The sequence below is a fragment of the Oncorhynchus mykiss genome, chromosome 13, assembly GCF_057628025.1.
Source record: "Oncorhynchus mykiss isolate SJ-2025 chromosome 13, ASM5762802v1, whole genome shotgun sequence".
Taxonomy (NCBI): domain Eukaryota; kingdom Metazoa; phylum Chordata; class Actinopteri; order Salmoniformes; family Salmonidae; genus Oncorhynchus; species Oncorhynchus mykiss.
The window spans coordinates 59975966-59997766 of NC_143034.1; the positions used below are offsets into that span (position 1 = coordinate 59975966).

The following is a 21801-nucleotide window of genomic DNA, read 5'->3' on the forward strand; positions in this document are numbered from 1 at the left end:
TGGCAGCATCATGCTGTGGGGATGTTTTTCAGTGGCAGGCACTGGCAAACTTGTCAGGATCGAGGGAAAGATGAACAGAGCAAAGTATAAAGAGATTCATGATGAAAACCTGCTCCAGAGCACTCAGGACCTCAGACTGGGACAAAGGTTCACCTTCCAACAGGACAATGACTCTAAGCACACAGCCAAGACAATGCAGGAGTGGCTTCTGACAAGTTGAGTGGCCCAGCCAGAGCTTGTACTTGAATCTGATCAAACGTCTCTGGAGAGACCTGAAAATAGCTCTCCATCCAACCTGACAGAGCTTGAGAGGATCTGCAGAGAAGAATAGGATAAACTCCCCAAATACAGGGCCAAGCTTGTAGCATCATACCCAAGAAGACTCGAGGCTGTAATCGTTGCCAAAGGTGCTTCAACAAAGTACTGAGTAAAGGATCTGAATACTTATGTAAATGTGATATTTCAGTTTTTTTTATTTTATATACATTTGCAAACATTTCTAAAAGCCTGTTTTTGCTTTCTCATTATGGGGTAATGTTTGTAGATGTCACGGTCGTGATAATGGACGGACCAAGGCGCAGCGTGTGTTGAGTTCCACATCTTTATTTGCAGTGAAAACTTAAACAAAAAACAATAAACACACAACGACCGTGAACTATGTGGCGCAGAATGCACTCACACAAAACAATATCCCAACAAACACAGATGGGAAAAAGGGCTACCTAAATATGATCCCCAATTAGAGGCAACAATTACCATTTGCCTCTAATTGGGAACCATACAAACCACCAACATAGAAATACAAACGCCAGAGGGCTCTCTATTGTTAGGGCGTGACAGTAGATTGATGAGGGGGAAAAACAATTTAATCCATTTTAGAATAAGGCTGTAATGTAACAAAATGTGGAAAAAGTCCAGGGGTCTGAATACTTTCTGAATGCACTGTAGATACCTTTTTCTTAATGGAAAATCAAGTCTGAAATTTCAGTGTAGAAATGACAAACTTTATAAGCCTTTTTAAACCTCAAATATACTACAAGTTATTCTGCAACAGGGGGATCAAATGATGATCCTACATCTGTAGTTCGATTTGACCCTTATTTCACTGTGTTGGTAATGATTCACATCTGGTGGTTTCACATCTGTTTATTATAGCTCTCACCCCCCACAGCGTTGGTATGACACAATTAGACTTAAATCTATTTGTGCTTTATTTTCATATAATTTCACAACATGTCATGAATTAGTCCACATTTCTGTCATTTTGGCTTCAACAAACAATATTTGAAGGTGAAATAAAAGCCATATACAAGTCAAATACTGTACTTCATTTATTTGTATGCAGAAAAAAAATCCATTACTTTCTTAATATAATAGATTGCATTCCTGTTTCCCAGCGGGAACTTCAGTTGTGGAATTCGTAACAACGTACATTTTATTCTAGTTTATTTGGCGCTATAAAGTCGGTTTCCATCCAATTTGCGATAGATTTTCATGCTAATATTCTAAAATCTGCTAAAACGATATGTGCATTCCCCCGCCAGGGATGTTTCCATCAAACATACTTTTTTTTATGTGTAAAATGCTGTGCTTGAGGACGTAGTGCAGATAACAATAACTTCTGCCGTTAAATTCCCATGTAGCCTACCGAATGGAAAATGGGTTTCCATCGCATTTTCAACTCTACTGATGGAGTAGGAAATGTGCACTCTGATCTTGGAACATGTGCTCTAGCCAACAGCTCGCAGATACAGTGCGGTAGGCTACCAACATTATGCGATTATTGGATAAGAGCAATATTATTTGTATTTGTCAAAAGGCAGCCAAGAATCGATCATCATGTCACCAGAAGAAGACCCTCGATATTTATTGGAAAGGAGCATCACCATGCACATTCACCACCCTGTGAAGTTCATCATAATGTATTTAATCTGTAGCCTAATGAACTGCATGCTTTCCCGAGTCGTAGTGGGAGAACCACACCATTTATCTTGGCGTGACTCCAAGTTTACTTCGATATAATGGTTATTACGTCAATATTTGCGCATAAAGGTGTTTCCACTGCCATTTCTCGCATAACTAATTTTACCGACACAAAAAGATCCCACCTTGTATAGCGTATTTTGTTTTGTCTACATTTGGAAGGTTTACCGAAACATTTTCTATTTCCATCAGGCCTGTCATTAAATGTTTTACCTGACGTACTTTACTCGCATAAAACGTCTGAATGGAAACCTGGTTAGTGACATACATTAATTGATTATCTCTACATCTCATCCTACAACATACTCAACATGTCCTTCAAAATAGATATAGAAAATAAATAAGAAAATAATAATAAGATAATATTGTAATAAGACATAAATATATTAAAAATAATAATATTTTAAATACAAAGCAGTACGCAAATATTAAAGTAATCATTAAAGATATGTTGATACTGTGCATTCTCTCAACAACCCTGTGCACATGACTTGATAAAATAATCCCCTCATTCATAGTTTAAAAAACAATATTTACTGGAAAAACATACTAACTATAATCCTGAGCGATAAAAACAATGCTGCTTCATCCAAGAGAGAAACATGCTAAAGTAACAGTACAACCCATAACCCATGATGACCAATACTTTTAAACATATTTTCCAACATTACAAGACACATTATTATATTACATTTTTAATCCCCCTTCCCTGCAGGAGGCCTTTTGCATTTTGGTTGGCCCTCATTGAAAATAAGAATTTGTTCTTAACTGATTTGCCTAGTTAAATATAGGTTAAATTAAAAAATCTGTAGAATTCTGGAAAGAAAATCCTTGCAGCTCAAAACGGGTTGGAAGGCTAGGTAGAGGATAAAGGAGTGGAATAATCTTCTGTGATGAGCAGGGAGTCGGACTGAATCAGTTTCAGTCAAATACACGGTGTCTCCCACATGATCTTCCCCACTACTCCATCTCTCTGACAGGTGGTGGCATGATGGGTTGATCCCAGTTAACTCCAGATCCCCAGGATCTATTCAATCAACCCCTACCAAATGACTCCCAGATCTAGCTCCAGCATGTGTCTATGAAGACAGGAGTGTCTATATCCTATAGAATCTACAAATATAATGTTGGACTTATGATGCCCAGGTATGTGGCGGTGTAGGTGGTGTTGATCCTGGCACCAGGGGAGACAGTGACTGTAAGGGTGTCAGAGGCTGCTAGATCCACAGCCCTGCCCAGGAACCCTGTGCTGAGGGAGGTGTTGGTCATCCTTACTTCCAGCAGGACTTGGTTGGGCTTGTTCACTCTCACTATGTGCTGTCCAGACACCTCTGGTGTCTCCAGAGTAACCTGAAGATACAGGAAGTAACAACCATCCTGGTTGATGGTCAGGGATCCGCCCTTTAGGGAGACAAAATTATTTGCTTTGGACTGCGTCTTCCACTTGATCCCACTTCTCTCCACCGAGACATCATTATCTGTGGATGATAAATTGAAAACTGGCATCAATAATGTGACTAGAATTGGAATATAAATGAATTGTGACTATATCTAAAAATTCAAAGAGACTGAACCTTCTAAGAACTCTCACCATCTATACCTGTGGGTTCAAAGGTGATAATTTGCCATGGCACTCTTTGTGGCTCCAGGGGTATGCTCTGTGGAGACAGAAATAACTCGTCATTAGTCACTGATCTCTCTACTCATTGAAGTAATGGTGGGCATCCAAGCAACACAAATCAAATCCTAACAGTAAAACAAAGAAGGGTTGTGGTCAATTCCATTTCAATTCCAGTCCATTCAAAAGTCATTTTCATTGAAAAGCACTGAAGATAATTGGAACTGGAATTTGAATTTCAGTGTACTTCCTGAATTGACTGGAATTTAAATATAATTAACCCCAACCCTGGAACAAAGTATGATCTTCAAACTATCCTTTTTATCTGTGACAGGGTATGAACTACAACTGTTGTCTATGTTCCCCTGGGGACCCTGTTTAGGGAAGCACAGGCAGGAAAGTATAAAAGCCAATTAGTCAAGTCAATTAACAAAGTAGACCAGAGTAGACTAGACTAAGCTGCCATTGCATTGGTGTCAATAGTAAATGGCTTGAGTGGAGGAAATGGCGACTGTGCTTGAACCTGAAAGTGCGGCAAGTGAAGTGCGTGACAATAAATAGAAAATTGTGAAATCAAAGAATGGAACAAAATTAGCTAAAGTTGTAGTAGAAGACAACGACCGGTCCAATAATGCATTTCTTATTGAACTGAGTTTTTTGGACAAGGAGATTCATTTGGGAGATTCATTAGTAATATCCATTAGCAGTGGGAAAGGAGTGGGAAAGGTGGATTCAATCAAGGTGACTAGAAGTGGCCTTGTTTGTGTTGATGAAGAACAGAATAAATGCCTGCCAAAGGAGTTATAGCTGGAGTCTGTGCATGAGTACCTTAGTCAAAAATCCCAGGAGTGGTCAGTGCACGTCACCTAACCCATATGGTAAATGGAAGGAAGGAGAAAAGCCTATCGATATTATTGTTGTTTGAGGAGACTCTACCTGAATATGTGAAGATTGGATACAGTATGTGAGGTACGTGGTGAGAGCATTTGTGTCCAAACCATGACAGTGTGGAATTTGTAAAGGATATGGTTACGTGTCAAATCTTTGCAGATGGGAGAAGTATAGTATTGAAGAATCTGTCAATGGAAAATGTTGCAACTGTGGTGGGGATCATTCTCCAGACTTCCTTTAGTGCCCTGTTAGGGTGAAAGAGGTTGAGGTGCCAAGAATCAGGGCTGGCAGCAGATCTCTTATGTGGAGGCAGTGAAGAGAGTTGAAGGAGCAAGAGGCCACAGTGTTGAAGATATGGAGGTGGATGCATTCCAACCAGTTGCTAGTGTTTTAAATCAATTGAGTGATCTGGATACACTCATTGTGAAGAAAGTGGATTTTTGTGGCATTTATAGCCACAGTGACTAAGTGTCTAAGAAGTCCAAGAAGCTGGACATCATTATTTCTGCAGCCAAGAAGTTTTTGGGGCTCCAGGACTTCATGGCAGAAGCATTGCAAGGACTATTGTCGCTAGTAAATGTCCCGCCCTCACAGGGGTCTTTATAGCCTGTGTAGGGACCTTATTGTAATTGTGTTTTTTTACAGAAAAGCAGGTTGATTTTGTTTAATGAATTTCTTTTTTGATAGATTGTAAGATATTTGATCTATTTTTAACTGAACTATCCTAATTTATCCACCATTTTTGGTATTTGTTCAAGAGTGCTTTTTGTCCCTGAAGAGAATTTGGAGATGTTGTACTGTATTGGTTCTGAGCACATTAATGTTTGAGGGCAACCATTTTGAGAACCATGCTGACTTTTTGAAGAAGAGTTTGGGGTGAGGTCAAATGTGCTCTGAAGGTATGTTTGTTACATTATCTGTATCAATACTGATATACAGTACCAGTCAAAGGTTTGGACACACCTACTCATTCAAGGGTTGACTATTTTCTACATAGTTGAATAATGGTGAAGACATCAAACCTATAAAACATGGAATATGTGGAATCATGTAGTAGCCAAAAAAGTGTTAAACATATCAAAATATATTTTAGATTTGAGATTCTTCAAAGTAGCCACCCTTTGCCTTGATGACAGCTTTGCACACTCTTGGCATTCTCTCAACCAGCTTCACCTAGAATGCTTTTCCAAGGAGTTCCCACATATGCTGAGCACTTGTTGGCTGCTTTTACTTTACTCTGTGTAGTCTAGTAGCCTAGTGGTTAGAGCGTTGGAGCGTTGGACTAGTAACCGGAAGGTTGCAAGTTCAAACCCCTGAGCTGACAAGGTACAAATCTGTCGTTCTGCCCCTGAACAGGCAGTTAACCCACTGTTCCTAGGCTGTCATTGAAAATAAGAATGTTCTTAACTGACTTGCCTAGTTAAATAAAGGTTTTAAAAAAATTCATCCTAAACCATCTCGAATGAGTTGGGTGATTGTGGAGGCCAGGTCATCTGATGAAACACTCTATTTCTTGGTCAAATGGTCCTTACACAGCCTGGAGGTGTGTTGGGTCATTGTCCTGTTGAAAAACAAATTATAGTCCCACTAAGCGCAAACCAGATGGGATGTAATGCTGTGGTAGCCATGCAGGTTAAGTGTGCCTTGAATTCTAAATAAATCACTGACAGTGTCACCAGCAAAGCCCTCCCACACCATCACACCTCCTCCTCCATGCTTCATGGTGGGAACAACACAGGCGGAGATCATCCTTTCACCTACTCTGCGTCTTACAAATACATGGCAGTTGGAACCAAAAATCTCCAATTTGGACTCATCAGACCAAAGGACAGATTTCCACCGCTCTAATGTCCATTGCTCATGTTTCTTGGCCAAAGCAAGTCTCTTCTTATTATTGGTGTCCTTCAGTAGTGGTTTCTTTGCAGCAATTTGAAAAATGAAGACCTGATTCACACAGTCTCCTCTGAAGAGTTGATGTGTCTGCTATTTGAACTCTGTGAAGCATTTATTTGGGTTGCAATTTCTGAGGCTGGTAACTCTAATGAACTTATCCTCTGCAGCAGAGGTAACTCTGGGTCTGCCATTCCTGTGGCGGTCCTCATGAGAGCCAGTTTCATCATAGCGCTTGATGGTTTTTGCGATTGCACTTTAAGAAACGCTTAAAGTTCTTGAAATGTTCCACATTGACTGACCTTTATGTCCTAAAGTAATGATGGACTGTCATTTATCTTTGCCCCCGGTGATGCGTTGTGCAGACCTCACTACCCTATGCAGAGCATTACGGTTGTGGGCGGAGCAGTTGCCGTACCAGGCGGTGATACAGCCCGACAGGATGCTCTCGATTGTAGAAGTTTGTGAGTGCTTTTGGTGACAAGCCGAATTTCTTCAGCCTCCTTCTTCACGATGCTATCTGTGTGGGTGGACCAATTCAGTTTGTCTGTGATGTGTACGCCGAGGAACTTAAAACTTACTACCCTCTCCACTACTGTTCCATCGATGTGGATAGGGGTGTGTTCCCTCTGCTGTTTCCTGAAGTCCACAATCATCTCCTTAGTTTTGTTGACGTTGCGTGTGAGGTTATTTTCCTGACACCACACTCAGAGGGCCCTCACCTCCTCCCTGTAGGCCGTCTCGTCATTGTTGGTAATCAAGCCTACCACTGTTGTGTCGTCCGCAAACTTGATGATTGAGTTGGAGGCGTGCGTGGCCACGCAGTCGTGGGTGAACAGGGAGTACAGGAGAGGGCTCAGAATGCACCCTTGTGGGGCCCCAGTGTTGAGGATCAGCGAGGTGGAAATGTTGTTGCCTACCCTCACCACCTGGGGGCGGCCCGTCAGGAAGTCCAGTGCCCAGTTGCACAGGGCGGGGTCGAGACCCAGGGTCTCGAGCTTGATGACGAGCTTGGAGGGCACTATGGTGTTAAATGCCGAGCTGTAGTCGATGAACAGCATTCTCACATAGGTATTCCTCTTGTCCAGATGGGTTAGGGCAGTGTGCAGTGTGGTTGAGATTGCATCGTCTGTGGACCTATTTGGGCGGTAAGCAAATTGGAGTGGGTCTAGGGTGTCAGGTAGGGTGGAGGTGATATGGTCTTTGACTAGTCTCTCAAAGCACTTCATGATGACGGAAGTGAGTGCTACGGGGCGGTAGTCGTTTAGCTCAGTTACCTTAGCTTTCTTGGGAACAGGAACAATGGTGGCCCTTTTGAAGCATGTGGGAACAACAGACTGGGATAGGGATTGATTGAATATGTCCGTAAACACACCAGCCAGCTGGTCTGCGCATTCTCTGAGGGCGCGGCTGGGGATGCCGTCTGGGCCTGCAGCCTTGCGAGGGTTGACACGTTTAAATGTTTTCCTCACGTCGGCTGCAGTGAAGGAGAGTCCGCATGTTTTAGTTGCGGGCCGTGTCAGTGGCACTGTATTGTCCTCAAAGCGGGCAAAAAAGTTATTTAGTCTGCCTGGGAGCAAGACATCCTGGTCCGTGACGGGGCAGGTTTTCTTTTTGTAATCTGTGATTGACTGTAGACCCTGCCACATACCTCTTGTGTCTGAGCCGTTGAATTGAGATTCTACTTTGTCTCTATACTGACGCTTAGCTTGTTTGATTGCCTTGCGGAGGGAATAGTTACACTGTTTGTATTCGGTCATGTTTCCGGTCAACTTGCCCTGATTAAAAGCAGTGGTTCGGGCTTTCAGTTTCACGTGAATGCTGCCATCAATCCACGGTTTCTGGTTTGGGAATGTTTTAATCGTTGCTATGGGAACGACATCTTCAACGCACGTTCTAATGAACTCGCTCACCGAATCAGTGTATTCGTCAATGTTGTTGTCTGACGCAATACGAAACATATCCCAGTCCACGTGATGGAAGCAGTCTTGGAGTGTGGAGTCAGATTGGTCAGACTAGCGTTGAACAGACCTCAGCGCGGGAGCTTCTTGTTTTAGTTTCTGTCTGTAGGCAGGGATCAACAAAATGGAGTCGTGGTCAGCTTTTCCGAAAGGAGGGCGGGGCAGAGCCTTATATGCGTAGCGGAAGTTAGAATAGCAGTGATCCAAGGTTTTCCAGCCCTGGTTGCGCAATCGATATGCTGATAAAATTTAGGGAGTCTTGTTTTCAGATTAGCCTTGTTAAAATCCCCAGCTACAATGAATGCAGCCTCCGGATAAATGGATTCCAGTTTGCACAGAGTCAAATAAAGTTTGTTCAGAGCCATCGATGTGTCTGCTTGGGGGGGAATATATACGGCTGTGATTATAATCGAAGAGAATTCCCTTGGTAGATAATGCGGTCGACATTTGATTGTGAGGAATTCTAAATCAGGTGAACAGAAGGACTTGAGTACCTGTATGTTGTTATGATCACACCACATCACATTAACCATGAAGCATACGCCCCCGCCCCTCTTCTTACCAGAAAGATGTTTGTTTCTGTCTGCGCGATGCGTGGAGAAACCAGCTGGCTGCACCGACTCCGATAGCATCTCTCCAGTGAGCCATGTTTCCGTGAAGCAAAGAACGTTACAGTCTCTGATGTCCCTCTGGAATGCTACCCTTGCTCGGATTTCATCAACCTTGTTGTCAAGAGACTGGACATTGGTGAGAAGAATGCTAGGGAGTGGTGCACGATGTGCCCGTCTCCGGAGTCTGACCAGAAGACTGCTGCGTTTCCCCCTTTTACGAAGTCGTTTTTTTGGGTCGCCAGCTGGGATCCATTCCGTTGTCCTGGGTGAAAGGCAGAACACAGGATCCGCTTCGGGAAAGTCATATTCTTGGTCGTACTGATGGTGAGTTGACGCTGCTGTTATATTCAGTAGTTATTCTTGACTGTATGTAATGAAACCCAAGATGACCTGGGGTACCAATGTAAGAAATAACACGTAAAAAAACAAAAAACTGCATAGTTTCCTAGGAACGCGAAGCGAGGCGCCGGAAGTACTTGTCACAACACAACTGATTGGCTCAAACGCATCAAGAAGGGAAAAAAATCCACAAATTCACTTTTAACAAGGCACACCTGTTAATGGAAATTCATTCCAGGTGACTACCTCATGAAGCTGGATGAGTGAATGCCAAGAGTGTGCAAAGCTGTCATCAAGGCAACGGGTGGCTACTTTGAGGAATCTCAAATCTAAAATATATTTGGATTTGTTTAACACTTTTTTGGTTACTGCAAGATTCCATATGTGTTATTTCATAGTTTTGATGCCTTCACTATTATTCTACAATGTGGAAAATAGACTAAATAAACAAAAACCCTGAGTAGGTGTGTCCAAACTTTTGACTGGTACTGGATGTGACAATATTAAAAATGTTCTATTGTTCTGTGCTGCCACTGCAATAGTGGATTATTTTTTTAGTTGGCTGTGTTTGGAGAGGCATTGGGAGAGCAACCAGTATAGTGACTCAGACCTCCATTAAGGTGATTGTTTATTCTGTTGTGCGTTTTATATTTCAGTGAAATATTTACTGTTTATTTATAGTGTCCAACAAGCAAACCTAAACCTCTAAGCTTAACAACTTATATAAAAAAAAGATATCTGCCTTTCTACTGTTTTCCTTCAGTGGGCATGGTAGAACCTGTAGTTATTATATTACTTATGTCTAGATGTTACATATCCCTACAGAGTTTGCTGTCACTTATACAGATATAACAGTAAGTACAGTTATTTTAACAGTAATGTTCCATATAGGGCAGGGATGTGCAACTTTGATGGGGAAGGGGGCCACACACTATCTGACCTCATCATGATGGGCTGCAGTGGCTCGCAGGTCTGCATACCCACATCCATATCCACACACACAGTCAGAGCTGGCCCTAACCTTTTTGGGGCCTTAAGTGACATTTTATTGTCTGATTGCTGACATTCTCTTTACCTGTCTAGAAGTGAGAGTGTACCATGTGAGTGCTCAGTTGGGGAATCCATCTTTTAATTAAATTGGAGGGGATGGGGTTAGCATCAAACGATTGGATATAATACTTTCTTGTGCACTGCTCAGTGACGCAAACAACAACATTTCCATCAGAAACGATTACGGATACCATCCAACACGGGAAACATGCTGCTACAACATGTACGACAACGTTTCCATCAGAAACGATTACGGATACCATCCAACACGGGAAACGTGCTGCTACAACATGTACGACAACGTTTCCATCAGAAACGATTACGGATACCATCCAACACGGGAAACATGCTGCTACAACATGTACAACAACGTTTCCATCAGAAACGATTACGGATACCATCCAACACGGGAAACGTGCTGCTAAAACATGTACAACAACGTTTCCATCAGAAACGATTACGGATACCATCCAACACGGGAAACATGCTGCTACAACATGTACAACAACGTTTCCATCAGAAACGATTACGGATACCATCCAACACGGGAAACGTGCTGCTACAACATGTACGACAACGTTTCCATCAGAAACGATTACGGATACCATCCAACACGGGAAACGTGCTGCTACTGTCATGTATTGTCATGTTGTGTCTTGTTTCTGTCCTTTCCCTTCACCCTGTCTCCCTCTGCTGGTCGTTATTAGGTTACCTTTTCTCCCCCTCTTTCCCCCAGCTGTTCCTTGTCTCCTCCTAACTACCTCGTCACCCCTTTTCCCACCTGTTCCCTTTTTCCCTCTGATTAGTCCTCTATATCTCTCTCTGTTTTTGTTCCTGTCTTTGTCGGATTCTTGTTTGTGTTTTTCATGCCTGAACCAGACTATCGTCATGTTTGCTGCAACCTTGTCCTGTCCTGTCGGAATCTGCCGGTCCATCTGAGCCTACCTATGTTTTGTTATTAAAGAAGTTCTGTTTACGTTAATTCGCTTTTGGGTCCTCATTCACGCACCGTAACAGAAGAATGCGACCAAGAATGGACCCAGCGACTTCGGATCCTCTCCACTCAGCCGTCGAGATCCAGGGAGCGATGCTTGGCAGACACGAGCAGGAATTGTCTGCTGCTCGACATGCCGTTGAGACCCTGGCCACCCAAGTCTCCAACCTCACAGAACAGGTTCACCATCTCCGCCTCGATCCACCGGCCACTTCCAGGGCTTTCGAATCTCCGGAGCCCAGAATCAATAACCCGCCGTGTTACTCTGGGGAGCCCACTGAATGCCGCTCGTTCCTCACCCAGTGTGATATTGTGTTTTCTCTCCAGCCCAACACTTACTCCAGGAGCACTGCTCGTGTCGCCTACGTCATATCTCTCCTTACTGGACGGGCTCGTGAGTGGGGCACGGCAATCTGGGAGGCAAGGGCTGAGTGTACTAACCAGTATCAGGACTTTAAGGAGGAGATGATACGGGTTTTTGATCGATCTGTTTTTGGGGAGGAGGCTTCCAGGGCCCTGCCTTCCCTATGTCAAGGTAATCGATCCATAACAGACTACTCTATTGAGTTTCGCACTCTTGCTGCCTCCAGTGGCTGGAACGAGCCGGCTTTGCTCGCTCGTTTTCTGGAGGGTCTCCGCGCAGAGGTAAAGGATGAGATTCTCTCCCGGGAGGTTCCTTCCAGCGTGGATTCCTTGATTGAACTCGCTATTCGCATTGAGCGACGGGTTGATCTTCGTCACCGAGCTCGTGGAAAGGAGCTCGCGTTCTCCGTTGCCCCCCTCTCCGCATCACTACCATCTTCCTCTGCCGGCTCGGGTGCTGAGCCTATGCAGCTGGGAGGTATCCGCATCTCGACTAAGGAGAGGGAACGGAGAATCACCAACCGCCTCTGTCTCTATTGCGGTTCTGCTGGTCATTTTGTCACTTCATGTCCAGTAAAAGCCAGAGCTCATCAGTAAGCGGAGGGCTACTGGTGAGCGCTACTACTCCTGTCTCTCCTTCAAGATCCTGCACTACCTTGTCGGTCCATCTACGCTGGACCGGTTCGTCAGCTTCCTGCAGTGCCTTAATAGACTCTGGGGCAGAGGGCTGTTTTATGGACGAGACCTGGGCTCGGGAACATGACATTCCTCTCAGACAGTTAAGGGAGTCCACGGCCTTGTTCGCCCTGGATGGTAGTCCTCTCCCCAGGATTCAGCGTGAGACGCTACCTTTAACCCTCACTGTTTCTGGTAATCATAGCGAAACCATTTCTTTTTTAATTTTTCGTTCACCTTTTACACCTGTTGTTTTGGGCCATCCCTGGTTAGTTTGTCATAATCCTTCCATTAATTGGTCTAGTAATTCTATCCTCTCCTGGAACGTCTCTTGTCATGTGAAATGTTTAATGTCTGCTATCCCTCCTGTTTCCTCTGTCTCTTCTTCACAGGAGGAGCCTGGTGATTTGACAGGGGTGCCGGAGGAATATCACGATCTGCGCACGGTGTTCAGTCGGTCCAGGGCCACCTCTCTTCCCCCACACCGGTCGTATGATTGTAGTATTGATCTCCTTCCGGGAACCACTCCCCCCCGGGGTAGACTATACTCTCTGTCGGCTCCCGAACGTAAGGCTCTCGAAGATTATTTGTCTGTAGCTCTTGCCGCCGGTACCATAGTCCCCTCCTCCTCTCCCGCCGGAGCGGGGTTTTTTTTTGTTAAGAAGAAGGACGGGTCCCTGCGCCCCTGCATAGATTATCGAGGGCTGAATGACATAACAGTGAAGAATCGTTATCCGCTTCCTCTTATGTCTTCAGCCTTCGAGATCCTGCAGGGAGCCAGGTTTTTCACTAAGTTGGACCTTCGTAACGCTTACCATCTCGTGCGCATCAGGGAGGGGGACGAGTGGAAGACGGCGTTTAACACTCCGTTAGGGCACTTTGAATACCGGGTTCTTCCTTTCGGCCTCGCTAACGCTCCAGCTGTCTTTCAGGCATTAGTCAATGATGTCCTGAGAGACATGCTGAACATCTTTGTTTTCGTTTACCTTGACGATATCCTGATTTTTTCACCGTCACTCCAGATTCATGTTCAGCACGTTCGACGTGTCCTCCAGCGCCTTTTAGAGAATTGTCTTTTTGTGAAGGCTGAGAAGTGCTCTTTTCATGCCTCCTCCGTCACATTTCTCGGTTCTGTTATTTCCGCTGAAGGCATTAAGATGGATCCCGCTAAGGTCCAAGCTGTCATTGATTGGCCCGTCCCTAAGTCACGCGTCGAGCTGCAGCGCTTTCTCGGCTTCGCGAACTTCTATCGTCGTTTCATCCGTAATTTCGGTCAGGTGGCAGCTCCTCTCACAGCCCTTACTTCTGTCAAGACGTGCTTTAAGTGGTCCGTTTCCGCCCAAGGAGCTTTTGATCTCCTCAAGAATCGTTTTACATCCGCACCTATCCTTGTTACACCTGACGTCACTAGACAGTTCGTTGTCGAGGTTGACGTGTCAGAGGTGGGCGTGGGAGCCATTCTTTCTCAGCGCTCCCTCTCTGACGACAAGGTCCACCCTTGCGCGTATTTTTCTCATCGCCTGTCGCCGTCGGAACGTAACTATGATGTGGGAAACCGCGAACTGCTCGCCATCCGCTTAGCCCTAGGCGAATGGCGACAGTGGTTGGAGGGGGCGACCGTTCCTTTTGTCGTTTGGACTGACCATAGGAACCTTGAGTACATCCGTTCTGCCAAACGACTTAATGCGCGTCAGGCGCGCTGGGCGCTGTTTTTCGCTCGTTTCGAGTTCGTGATTTCTTATCGTCCGGGCTCTAAGAACACCAAGCCTGATGCTTTATCTCGTCTCTTCAGTTCTTCAGTAGCCTCCACTGACCCCGAGGGGATTCTCCCTGAGGGGCGTGTTGTCGGGTTGACTGTCTGGGGAATTGAGAGGCAGGTAAAGCAAGCACTCACTCAAACTCCGTCGCCGCGCGCTTGTCCTAGGAACCTTCTTTTCGTTCCCGTTCCTACTCGTCTGGCCGTTCTTCAGTGGGCTCACTCTGCCAAGTTAGCCGGCCATCCTGGCGTTCGGGGTACGCTTGCTTCCATTCGCCAGCGTTTTTGGTGGCCCACCCGGGAGCATGACACGCGTCGCTTCGTGGCTGCTTGTTCGGTCTGCGCGCAGACTAAGTCCGGTAACTCCCCTCCTGCCGGCCGTCTCAGGCCGCTTCCCATTCCCTCTCGACCGTGGTCTCACATCGCCTTAGATTTTGTCACCGGACTGCCTTCGCCAGCGGGGAAGACTGTTATTCTTACGGTTGTCGACAGGTTCTCTAAGGCGGTTCATTTTATTCCCCTTGCTAAGCTTCCTTCTGCTAAAGAGACGGCACAAATCATCATCGAGAATGTTTTCAGAATTCATGGCCTTCCGTCAGACGTCGTTTCGGACAGAGGTCCGCAATTCACGTCTCAATTTTGGAGGGAGTTTTGCCGTTTGATTGGGGCTTCCGTCAGTCTCTCTTCCGGCTTTCACCCCCAGTCTAACGGTCAAGCAGAACGGGCCAATCAGACTATTGGTCGCATCTTACGCAGTCTTTCTTTTCGCAACCCTGCGTCTTGGGTCAGAACAGCTCCCCTGGGCAGAATACGCCCACAACTCGCTTCCTTCGTCTGCGACCGGGCTATCTCCTTTTCAGAGTAGCCTCGGGTACCAGCCTCCGCTGTTCTCATCTCAGTTCGCCGAGTCCAGCGTCCCCTCCGCTCAGGCTTTTGTCCAACGTTGCGAGCGCACCTGGAAGAGGGTCAGGTCTGCACTTTGCCGTTATAGGGCGCAGACTGTGAGAGCTGCTAATAAGCGTAGAACTAAGAGTCCTAGATATTGTCGCGGTCAGAGAGTTTGGCTCTCCACTCAGAACCTTCCCCTTAAGACCGCTTCTCGCAAGTTGACCCCGCGGTTCATTGGTCCGTTCCGTATTTCTCGGATCATTAATCCTGTCGCAGTGCGACTTCTTCTTCCGCAATATCTTCATCGCGTCCACCCGGTCTTCCATGTCTCCTGTGTCAAGCCCGTTCTTCGCGCCCCCGCTCGTCTTCCCCCCCCCCCCATCCTTGTCGAGGGCACACCCATCTACAGGGTCCGTAGGATTTTGGACATGCGTCCTCGGGGCCGTGGTCATCAGTACCTAGTAGATTGGGAGGGGTACGGTCCTGAGGAGAGGAGTTGGGTTCCCTCTCGGGACGTGCTGGACCGTGCGCTGATCGATGATTTCCTCCGTTGCCGCCAGGTTTCCTCCTCGAGTGCGCCAGGAGGCGCTCGGTGAGTGGGGGGGTACTGTCATGTATTGTCATGTTGTGTCTTGTTTCTGTCCTTTCCCTTCACCCTGTCTCCCTCTGCTGGTCGTTATTAGGTTACCTTTTCTCCCCCTCTTTCCCCCAGCTGTTCCTTGTCTCCTCCTAACTACCTCGTCACCCCTTTTCCCACCTGTTCCCTTTTTCCCTCTGATTAGTCCTCTATATCTCTCTCTGTTTTTGTTCCTGTCTTTGTCGGATTCTTGTTTGTGTTTTTCATGCCTGAACCAGACTATCGTCATGTTTGCTGCAACCTTGTCCTGTCCTGTCGGAATCTGCCGGTCCATCTGAGCCTACCTATGTTTTGTTATTAAAGAAGTTCTGTTTACGTTAATTCGCTTTTGGGTCCTCATTCACGCACCGTAACAGCTACAACATGTACGACAACGTTTCCATCAGAAACGATTACGGATACCATCCAACACGGGAAACGTGCTGCTACAACATGTACGACAACGTTTCCATCAGAAACGATTACGGATACCATCCAACACGGGAAACGTGCTGCTACAACATGTACGACAACGTTTCCATCAGAAACGATTACGGATACCATCCAACACGGGAAACGTGCTGCTACAACATGTACGACAACGTTTCCATCAGAAACGATTACGGATACCATCCAACACGGGAAACGTGCTGCTACAACATGTACGACAACGTTTCCATCAGAAACGATTACGGATACCATCCAACACGGGAAACGTGCTGCTACAACATGTACGACAACGTTTCCATCAGAAACGATTACGGATACCATCCAACACGGGAAACGTGCTGCTACAACATGTACGACAACGTTTCCATCAGAAACGATTACGGATACCATCCAACACGGGAAACGTGCTGCTACAACATGTACGACAACGTTTCCATCAGAAACGATTACGGATACCATCCAACACGGGAAACATGCTGCTAAAACATGTACGACAACGGGTCGGCGATTTCTCACAAGCTCTATGGAATGCCCTGAGACCCGGCATACTGATCAATTAAATAATAATAAAGGTGTCTGGATTTGGGCTAGATGTTGCATGCCTATCACATTTAGGAATGAATTTCAACTAGTTGCCTCCATTAACACTTACTAATGGAGTATGCCACACGTTCATGATCGAAAAACAGAGATTGAAATCTGATTTCAGAGAAGGAAAATCTGCACAGTGGCATTTCCCTGCATGTGGATATGATGTTATGACATGTCACCTTTCCCTGCAGGGCGGTGAGGCTTGTGGTTGAGCCCTCTACTGTCTGAGAGCCTGGAGGATGATAAGTCAGACAGAGAAAGCGGGACTGACGAGGTATGGCCTAGCCTAGACTCAGGTCCCTTCCAAGATGCATTCAAAATGATCTATTGCCGGGTTTCCAAAACTTGGTCCGGGGTCCTCCCACAGGTACACGTTTAGGATTTTGCCCTAAAACCACAGCTTATTCAAATAATCAAGCCTTGATTATTTGAAACAGCTGTGTAGTACTAGGGCAAAAACGAAAACGTGTACCTGTGGGAGACCCCAGGACTGAGTTTTAGGAAACCCTGGTCTAATGTATATCCTATTGTCAGGCCATGTATATGATGATGATGATGATATATGATATATGATGATGTATATGATATATATAATCATGTACAGTGCCTTGCGAAAGTATTCGGCCCCCTTGAACTTTGCGACCTTTTGCCACATTTCAGGCTTCAAACATAAAGATATAAAACTGTATTTTTTTGTGAAGAATCAACAACAAGTGGGACACAATCATGAAGTGGAACGACATTTATTGGATATTTCAAACTTTTTTAACAAATCAAAAACTGAAAAATTGGGCGTGCAAAATTATTCAGCCCCTTTACTTTCAGTGCAGCAAACTCTCTCCAGAAGTTCAGTGAGGATCTCTGAATGATCCAATGTTGACCTAAATGACTAATGATGATAAATACAATCCACCTGTGTGTAATCAAGTCTCCGTATAAATGCACCTGCACTGTGATAGTCTCAGAGGTCCGTTAAAAGCGCAGAGAGCATCATGAAGAACAAGGAACACACCAGGCAGGTCCGAGATACTGTTGTGAAGAAGTTTAAAGCCGGATTTGGATACAAAAAGATTTCCCAAGCTTTATACATCCCAAGGAGCACTGTGCAAGCGATAATATTGAAATGGAAGGAGTATCAGACCACTGCAAATCTACCAAGACCTGGCCGTCCCTCTAAACTTTCAGCTCATACAAGGAGAAGACTGATCAGAGATGCAGCCAAGAGGCCCATGATCACTCTGGATGAACTGCAGAGATCTACAGCTGAGGTGGGAGACTCTGTCCATAGGACAACAATCAGTCGTATATTGCACAAATCTGGCCTTTATGGAAGAGTGGCAAGAAGAAAGCCATTTCTTAAAGATATCCATAAAAAGTGTTGTTTAAAGTTTGCCACAAGACACCTGGGAGACACACCAAACATGTGGAAGAAGGTGCTCTGGTCAGATGAAACCAAAATTGAACTTTTTGGCAACAATGCAAAACGTTATGTTTGGCGTAAAAGCAACACAGCTCATCACCCTGAACACACCATCCCCACTGTCAAACATGGTGGTGGCAGCATCATGGTTTGGGCCTGCTTTTCTTCAGCAGGGACAGGAAAGATGGTTAAAATTGATGGGAAGATGGATGGAGCCAAATACAGGACCATTCTGGAAGAAAACCTGATGGAGTCTGCAAAAGACCTGAGACTGGGACGGAGATTTGTCTTCCAACAAGACAATGATCCAAAACATAAAGCAAAATCTACAATGGAATGGTTCAAAAATAAACATATCCAGGTGTTAGAATGGCCAAGTCAAAGTCCAGACCTCAATCCAATCGAGAATCTTTGGAAAGAACTGAAAACTGCTGTTCACAAATGCTCTCCATCCAACCTCACTGAGCTCAAGCTGTTTTGCAAGGAGGAATGGGAAAAAATGTCAGTCTCTCGATGTGCAAAACTGATAGACATATACCCCAAGCGACTTACAGCTGTAATCGCAACAAAAGGTGGCGCTACAAAGTATTAACTTAAGGGGGCTGAATAATTTTGCACGCCCAATTTTTCAGTTTTTGATTTGTTAAAAAAGTTTGAAATATCAAATAAATGTCGTTCCACTTCATGATTGTGTCCCACTTGTTGTTGATTCTTCACAAAAAAATACAGTTTTATATCTTTATGTTTGAAGCCTGAAATGTGGCAAAAGGTCGCAAAGTTCAAGGGGGCCGAATACTTTCGCAAGGCACTGTATATGATGATGATGATATGATGATGTATATGATGATGATATATGATGATGTATATGATATCATGTATATGATGATGATTATGTTATGAATACTCTCTGTCTTGGAGGGGGCAAAATGAACAAATCGTTTGCATGGGACTGTCACACCCTGGTCAAAGTATTTTGTGTTTATCTTTATTTATTTGGTCAGGCCAGGGTGTGGCATGGGTTTTTGTATGTGGTGTGTATGTATGGGGATTGTAGCTAGTGGGGTGTTCTAGCTAAGTCTATGGCTGTCTGAAGTGGTTCTCAATCAGAGGCAGGTGTTTATCGTTGTCTCTGATTGGGAACCATATTTAGGCAGCCATATTCTTTGAGTTTGTGGTGGGTGATTGTCCTTAGTGTCCTGATGTCATTGTTCTGTGTTAGGTTACACAAGTATAGGCTGTTTCGGTTTTCGTTAAGTTTATTGTTTTGGTAGTGTTTGTGTTTAGTGTGTTACTTCATTAAACATGGATTGCAATAGACACGCCGCATTTTGGTCCGACTCTCCTTCTCATCAAGAAAACCGTTACAGGGACATGTTAAAACTTGTTTAGAGGTTGGAAACATGTTTAAACCCGTCTTGGGGTTAGCTTACCAGAGATGAGTCTGCTGTGGGTTTTGGAGCTGAAACTATTTCTGGCAGAGGCTGGGGGAGGGAGATAGGACAATCGTCATGATATTTCCCATCAGTAACTTGTAAGTAACTACATTTTGCCTGAGAAAGACATTAGTATTCAGCTCTACTCTAGGCTTTATGAAACAGTATTAATATGATATACACAGTGATCATTCAGTAGCACACACCCAGCCCTTTCATATTGGAGAACAGGGTTCTGATGTCACCAGTGCTAAACCACACATAGTGATGCGTTTCCCCCACCAGCTGTGATGCTACTGAAACCACTTCAGAGGCTCGTACTCAACAGGTGCAACAGGCAGGTGTTACCACAGCTACAATACACCGCTCTATTGACACACATTGATCCAACTTCAAGATCTCATCTTAGTTTTACACAAAGTGAGCTACAATACATATCTCAGATTTAATTCAACTTGATTTCACTAACTATGTCCCTCCCTAAGTTGTGATGGTCAGGGACTCTTTTTAATAAAAAACTAGCAACAGCACACCAGAGAGGTTAGCAGTCTTACCAGTGTGTGTGGCCTGGTGATGACGAGTAGGGTGATGGAGACCACGTGGCTGATAGTGAGGAGACCGACCCAGAGAAGGAGTCCACTGACCAGGCGCCGCTGGCTCCCCTGGACCCTCGGGCTATGATGGTGGTAGTTCTCTGAAACTTCACAGCGATCCATTGACTGCTGCGGCATCATCAATCTGCAACGTCCGGCCGTGGAGGGGAGAGAGGCTCGGGTAGAGCAACCTCAGTCCCCTGAGATGCAGCAGAGGGCGTGCAGGAAGAGAGAGAGATGGAGCCGCTGTGTGTGTTTGTCCTCTTGGCTTCCTCTGCTGTGAAACCTCAGAACACTGCTGTGTGTGTGTTGCATCTGTATCCGACGAGGACGTCTTTATGTCTGTGTTCCTCTGTAGCTGTCCAGGACAGGAGGCAGGTCGGGCTGGTACTTTCCTGAGTGACTGAAGGAAAACAAAGATAGATAACTCTTCACGTAGGGTAATGGCCCTCCTACTAATCACACTACTCTCATAGAGAAAGAGGAACACCACTCACAACCAATGAGAAAACGAGGGCGTGATAAACATTGACCTTTAAGTGAAAATGAGTCATTCACATCCTTCCCCTAAATAGATTTTACAATGTGATTTGTCAGCTACTACTATAAACCAAATCGAACTGATAGATTTTGATAGTGTTTTGGCACCGTTCAATGTGAGTCCATTCACATTGCTAATTGTGTCAGTGTGTGATTCGCTTTCTTTTTCTATTCTCTTCCTCTTTCTCTTTCTGTGCGAAAGTACTGTAGTAAAGTAGAGGTCAAGTCAACATATTGAAACCCCACTCTTCAGTACATTAATATGATAACATGTCACAAGGTTGTGTTTCAAATGTTTGCATCTCTAAAATCTCCCAGTCTAAGCTGCATGCCAGGCTGTGCTGTGCACCTCTTATGGTTTCACTTTGGTTACTTGTGGCTGACCTGGGAAAAGTTTCCGGACCAGGGTTAAGGTGTCAATCTTGGTATTTGACCTGGTTAGTGATGACAAAGGCCAAAACAACACCTACACATATGATGATTAGATCGACATTATGGAACAAAAACACTTCCCTAAGTGAAAGTTGGATACTACTCACCGTTTCTAACATTGTTTAGGTTGTAAAGGAAATAACTGATCTTTCCTTTCTTGTGGCATATGAGCAATAGGCTTTGTAATATACAGACACAGGAATGTGGGTACAATAACCATGTTTATCTGACGTAATTGGTGAAGTGCAAAGTACAGATGATGACATGTAGTAAATAGTAACAGAGCAGCCCTCAGGCACTACGGGTAAGTATATACATGACTTCTCCCTTTCTTTGGATCATTTGTTTCTCAAAACAATGTTCTTTCAACCCAGTGTTTCACATTGCAAACAATATGCAAACAAGCGTTGCTTTTTTTTCTTGGTAATATAGACATCACAATAGTCATTAAATTGTTATTATTAATGTCTTGCCAATGTTTTATTTTTCTATTTTGGTTTTTGTTTGTTTTTCAACCTTCTCTGTTTGAACTACAAACACTGACAGAATTGGCATTCTGATAGGTCTTCCATAACGAGTTGAATTCACTGGTGTGTCAGTGTTTACTTGGTTGCTTTACATTGTTTGTTTTTGTGTTGTTGGTGTTGGAGAACACACAGGTGAGTAGTTTTCTTCCAGGCTGACTCTTGTTTCAGGTTCTCTTTCCA

General features: G+C 44.7%; 1 protein-coding gene across 1 annotated transcript; it reads right to left on the reverse strand.

Annotated features, from left to right (window-relative positions):
* Positions 1 to 587: 587 nt before the first annotated feature.
* LOC149978943 (uncharacterized) lies at positions 588 to 20603 on the reverse strand. Its single transcript, XM_090197031.1, has 4 exons — positions 20084 to 20603; positions 19527 to 19577; positions 3584 to 3641; positions 588 to 3461 (listed from the first exon to the last, which is right to left on the reverse strand). The coding sequence occupies exons 1-4, from the start codon at positions 20261 to 20263 to the stop codon at positions 3097 to 3099; spliced, it is 654 nt and encodes a 217-aa protein (XP_090053157.1). The 5' UTR covers positions 20264 to 20603; the 3' UTR covers positions 588 to 3096.
* Between the last annotated feature and the right edge of the window lie 1198 nt (positions 20604 to 21801).

What these genes read in the sequence shown, in the direction of transcription:
- LOC149978943 (XM_090197031.1), bottom strand. Translation starts at nt 20,263, where the DNA reads ATGATGCCGCAGCAGTCAATGGATCGCTGTGAAGTTTCAGAGAACTAC. An exon ending in TCACCAGGCCACACACACTG is followed by an intron (nt 19,578 to 20,083) that starts GTAAGACTGCTA and finishes TCCCTCCCCCAG; the next exon opens with CCTCTGCCAGAAATAGTTTC. An exon ending in TATCACCTTTGAACCCACAG is followed by an intron (nt 3,462 to 3,583) that starts GTATAGATGGTG and finishes TATCATCCACAG; the next exon opens with ATAATGATGTCTCGGTGGAG.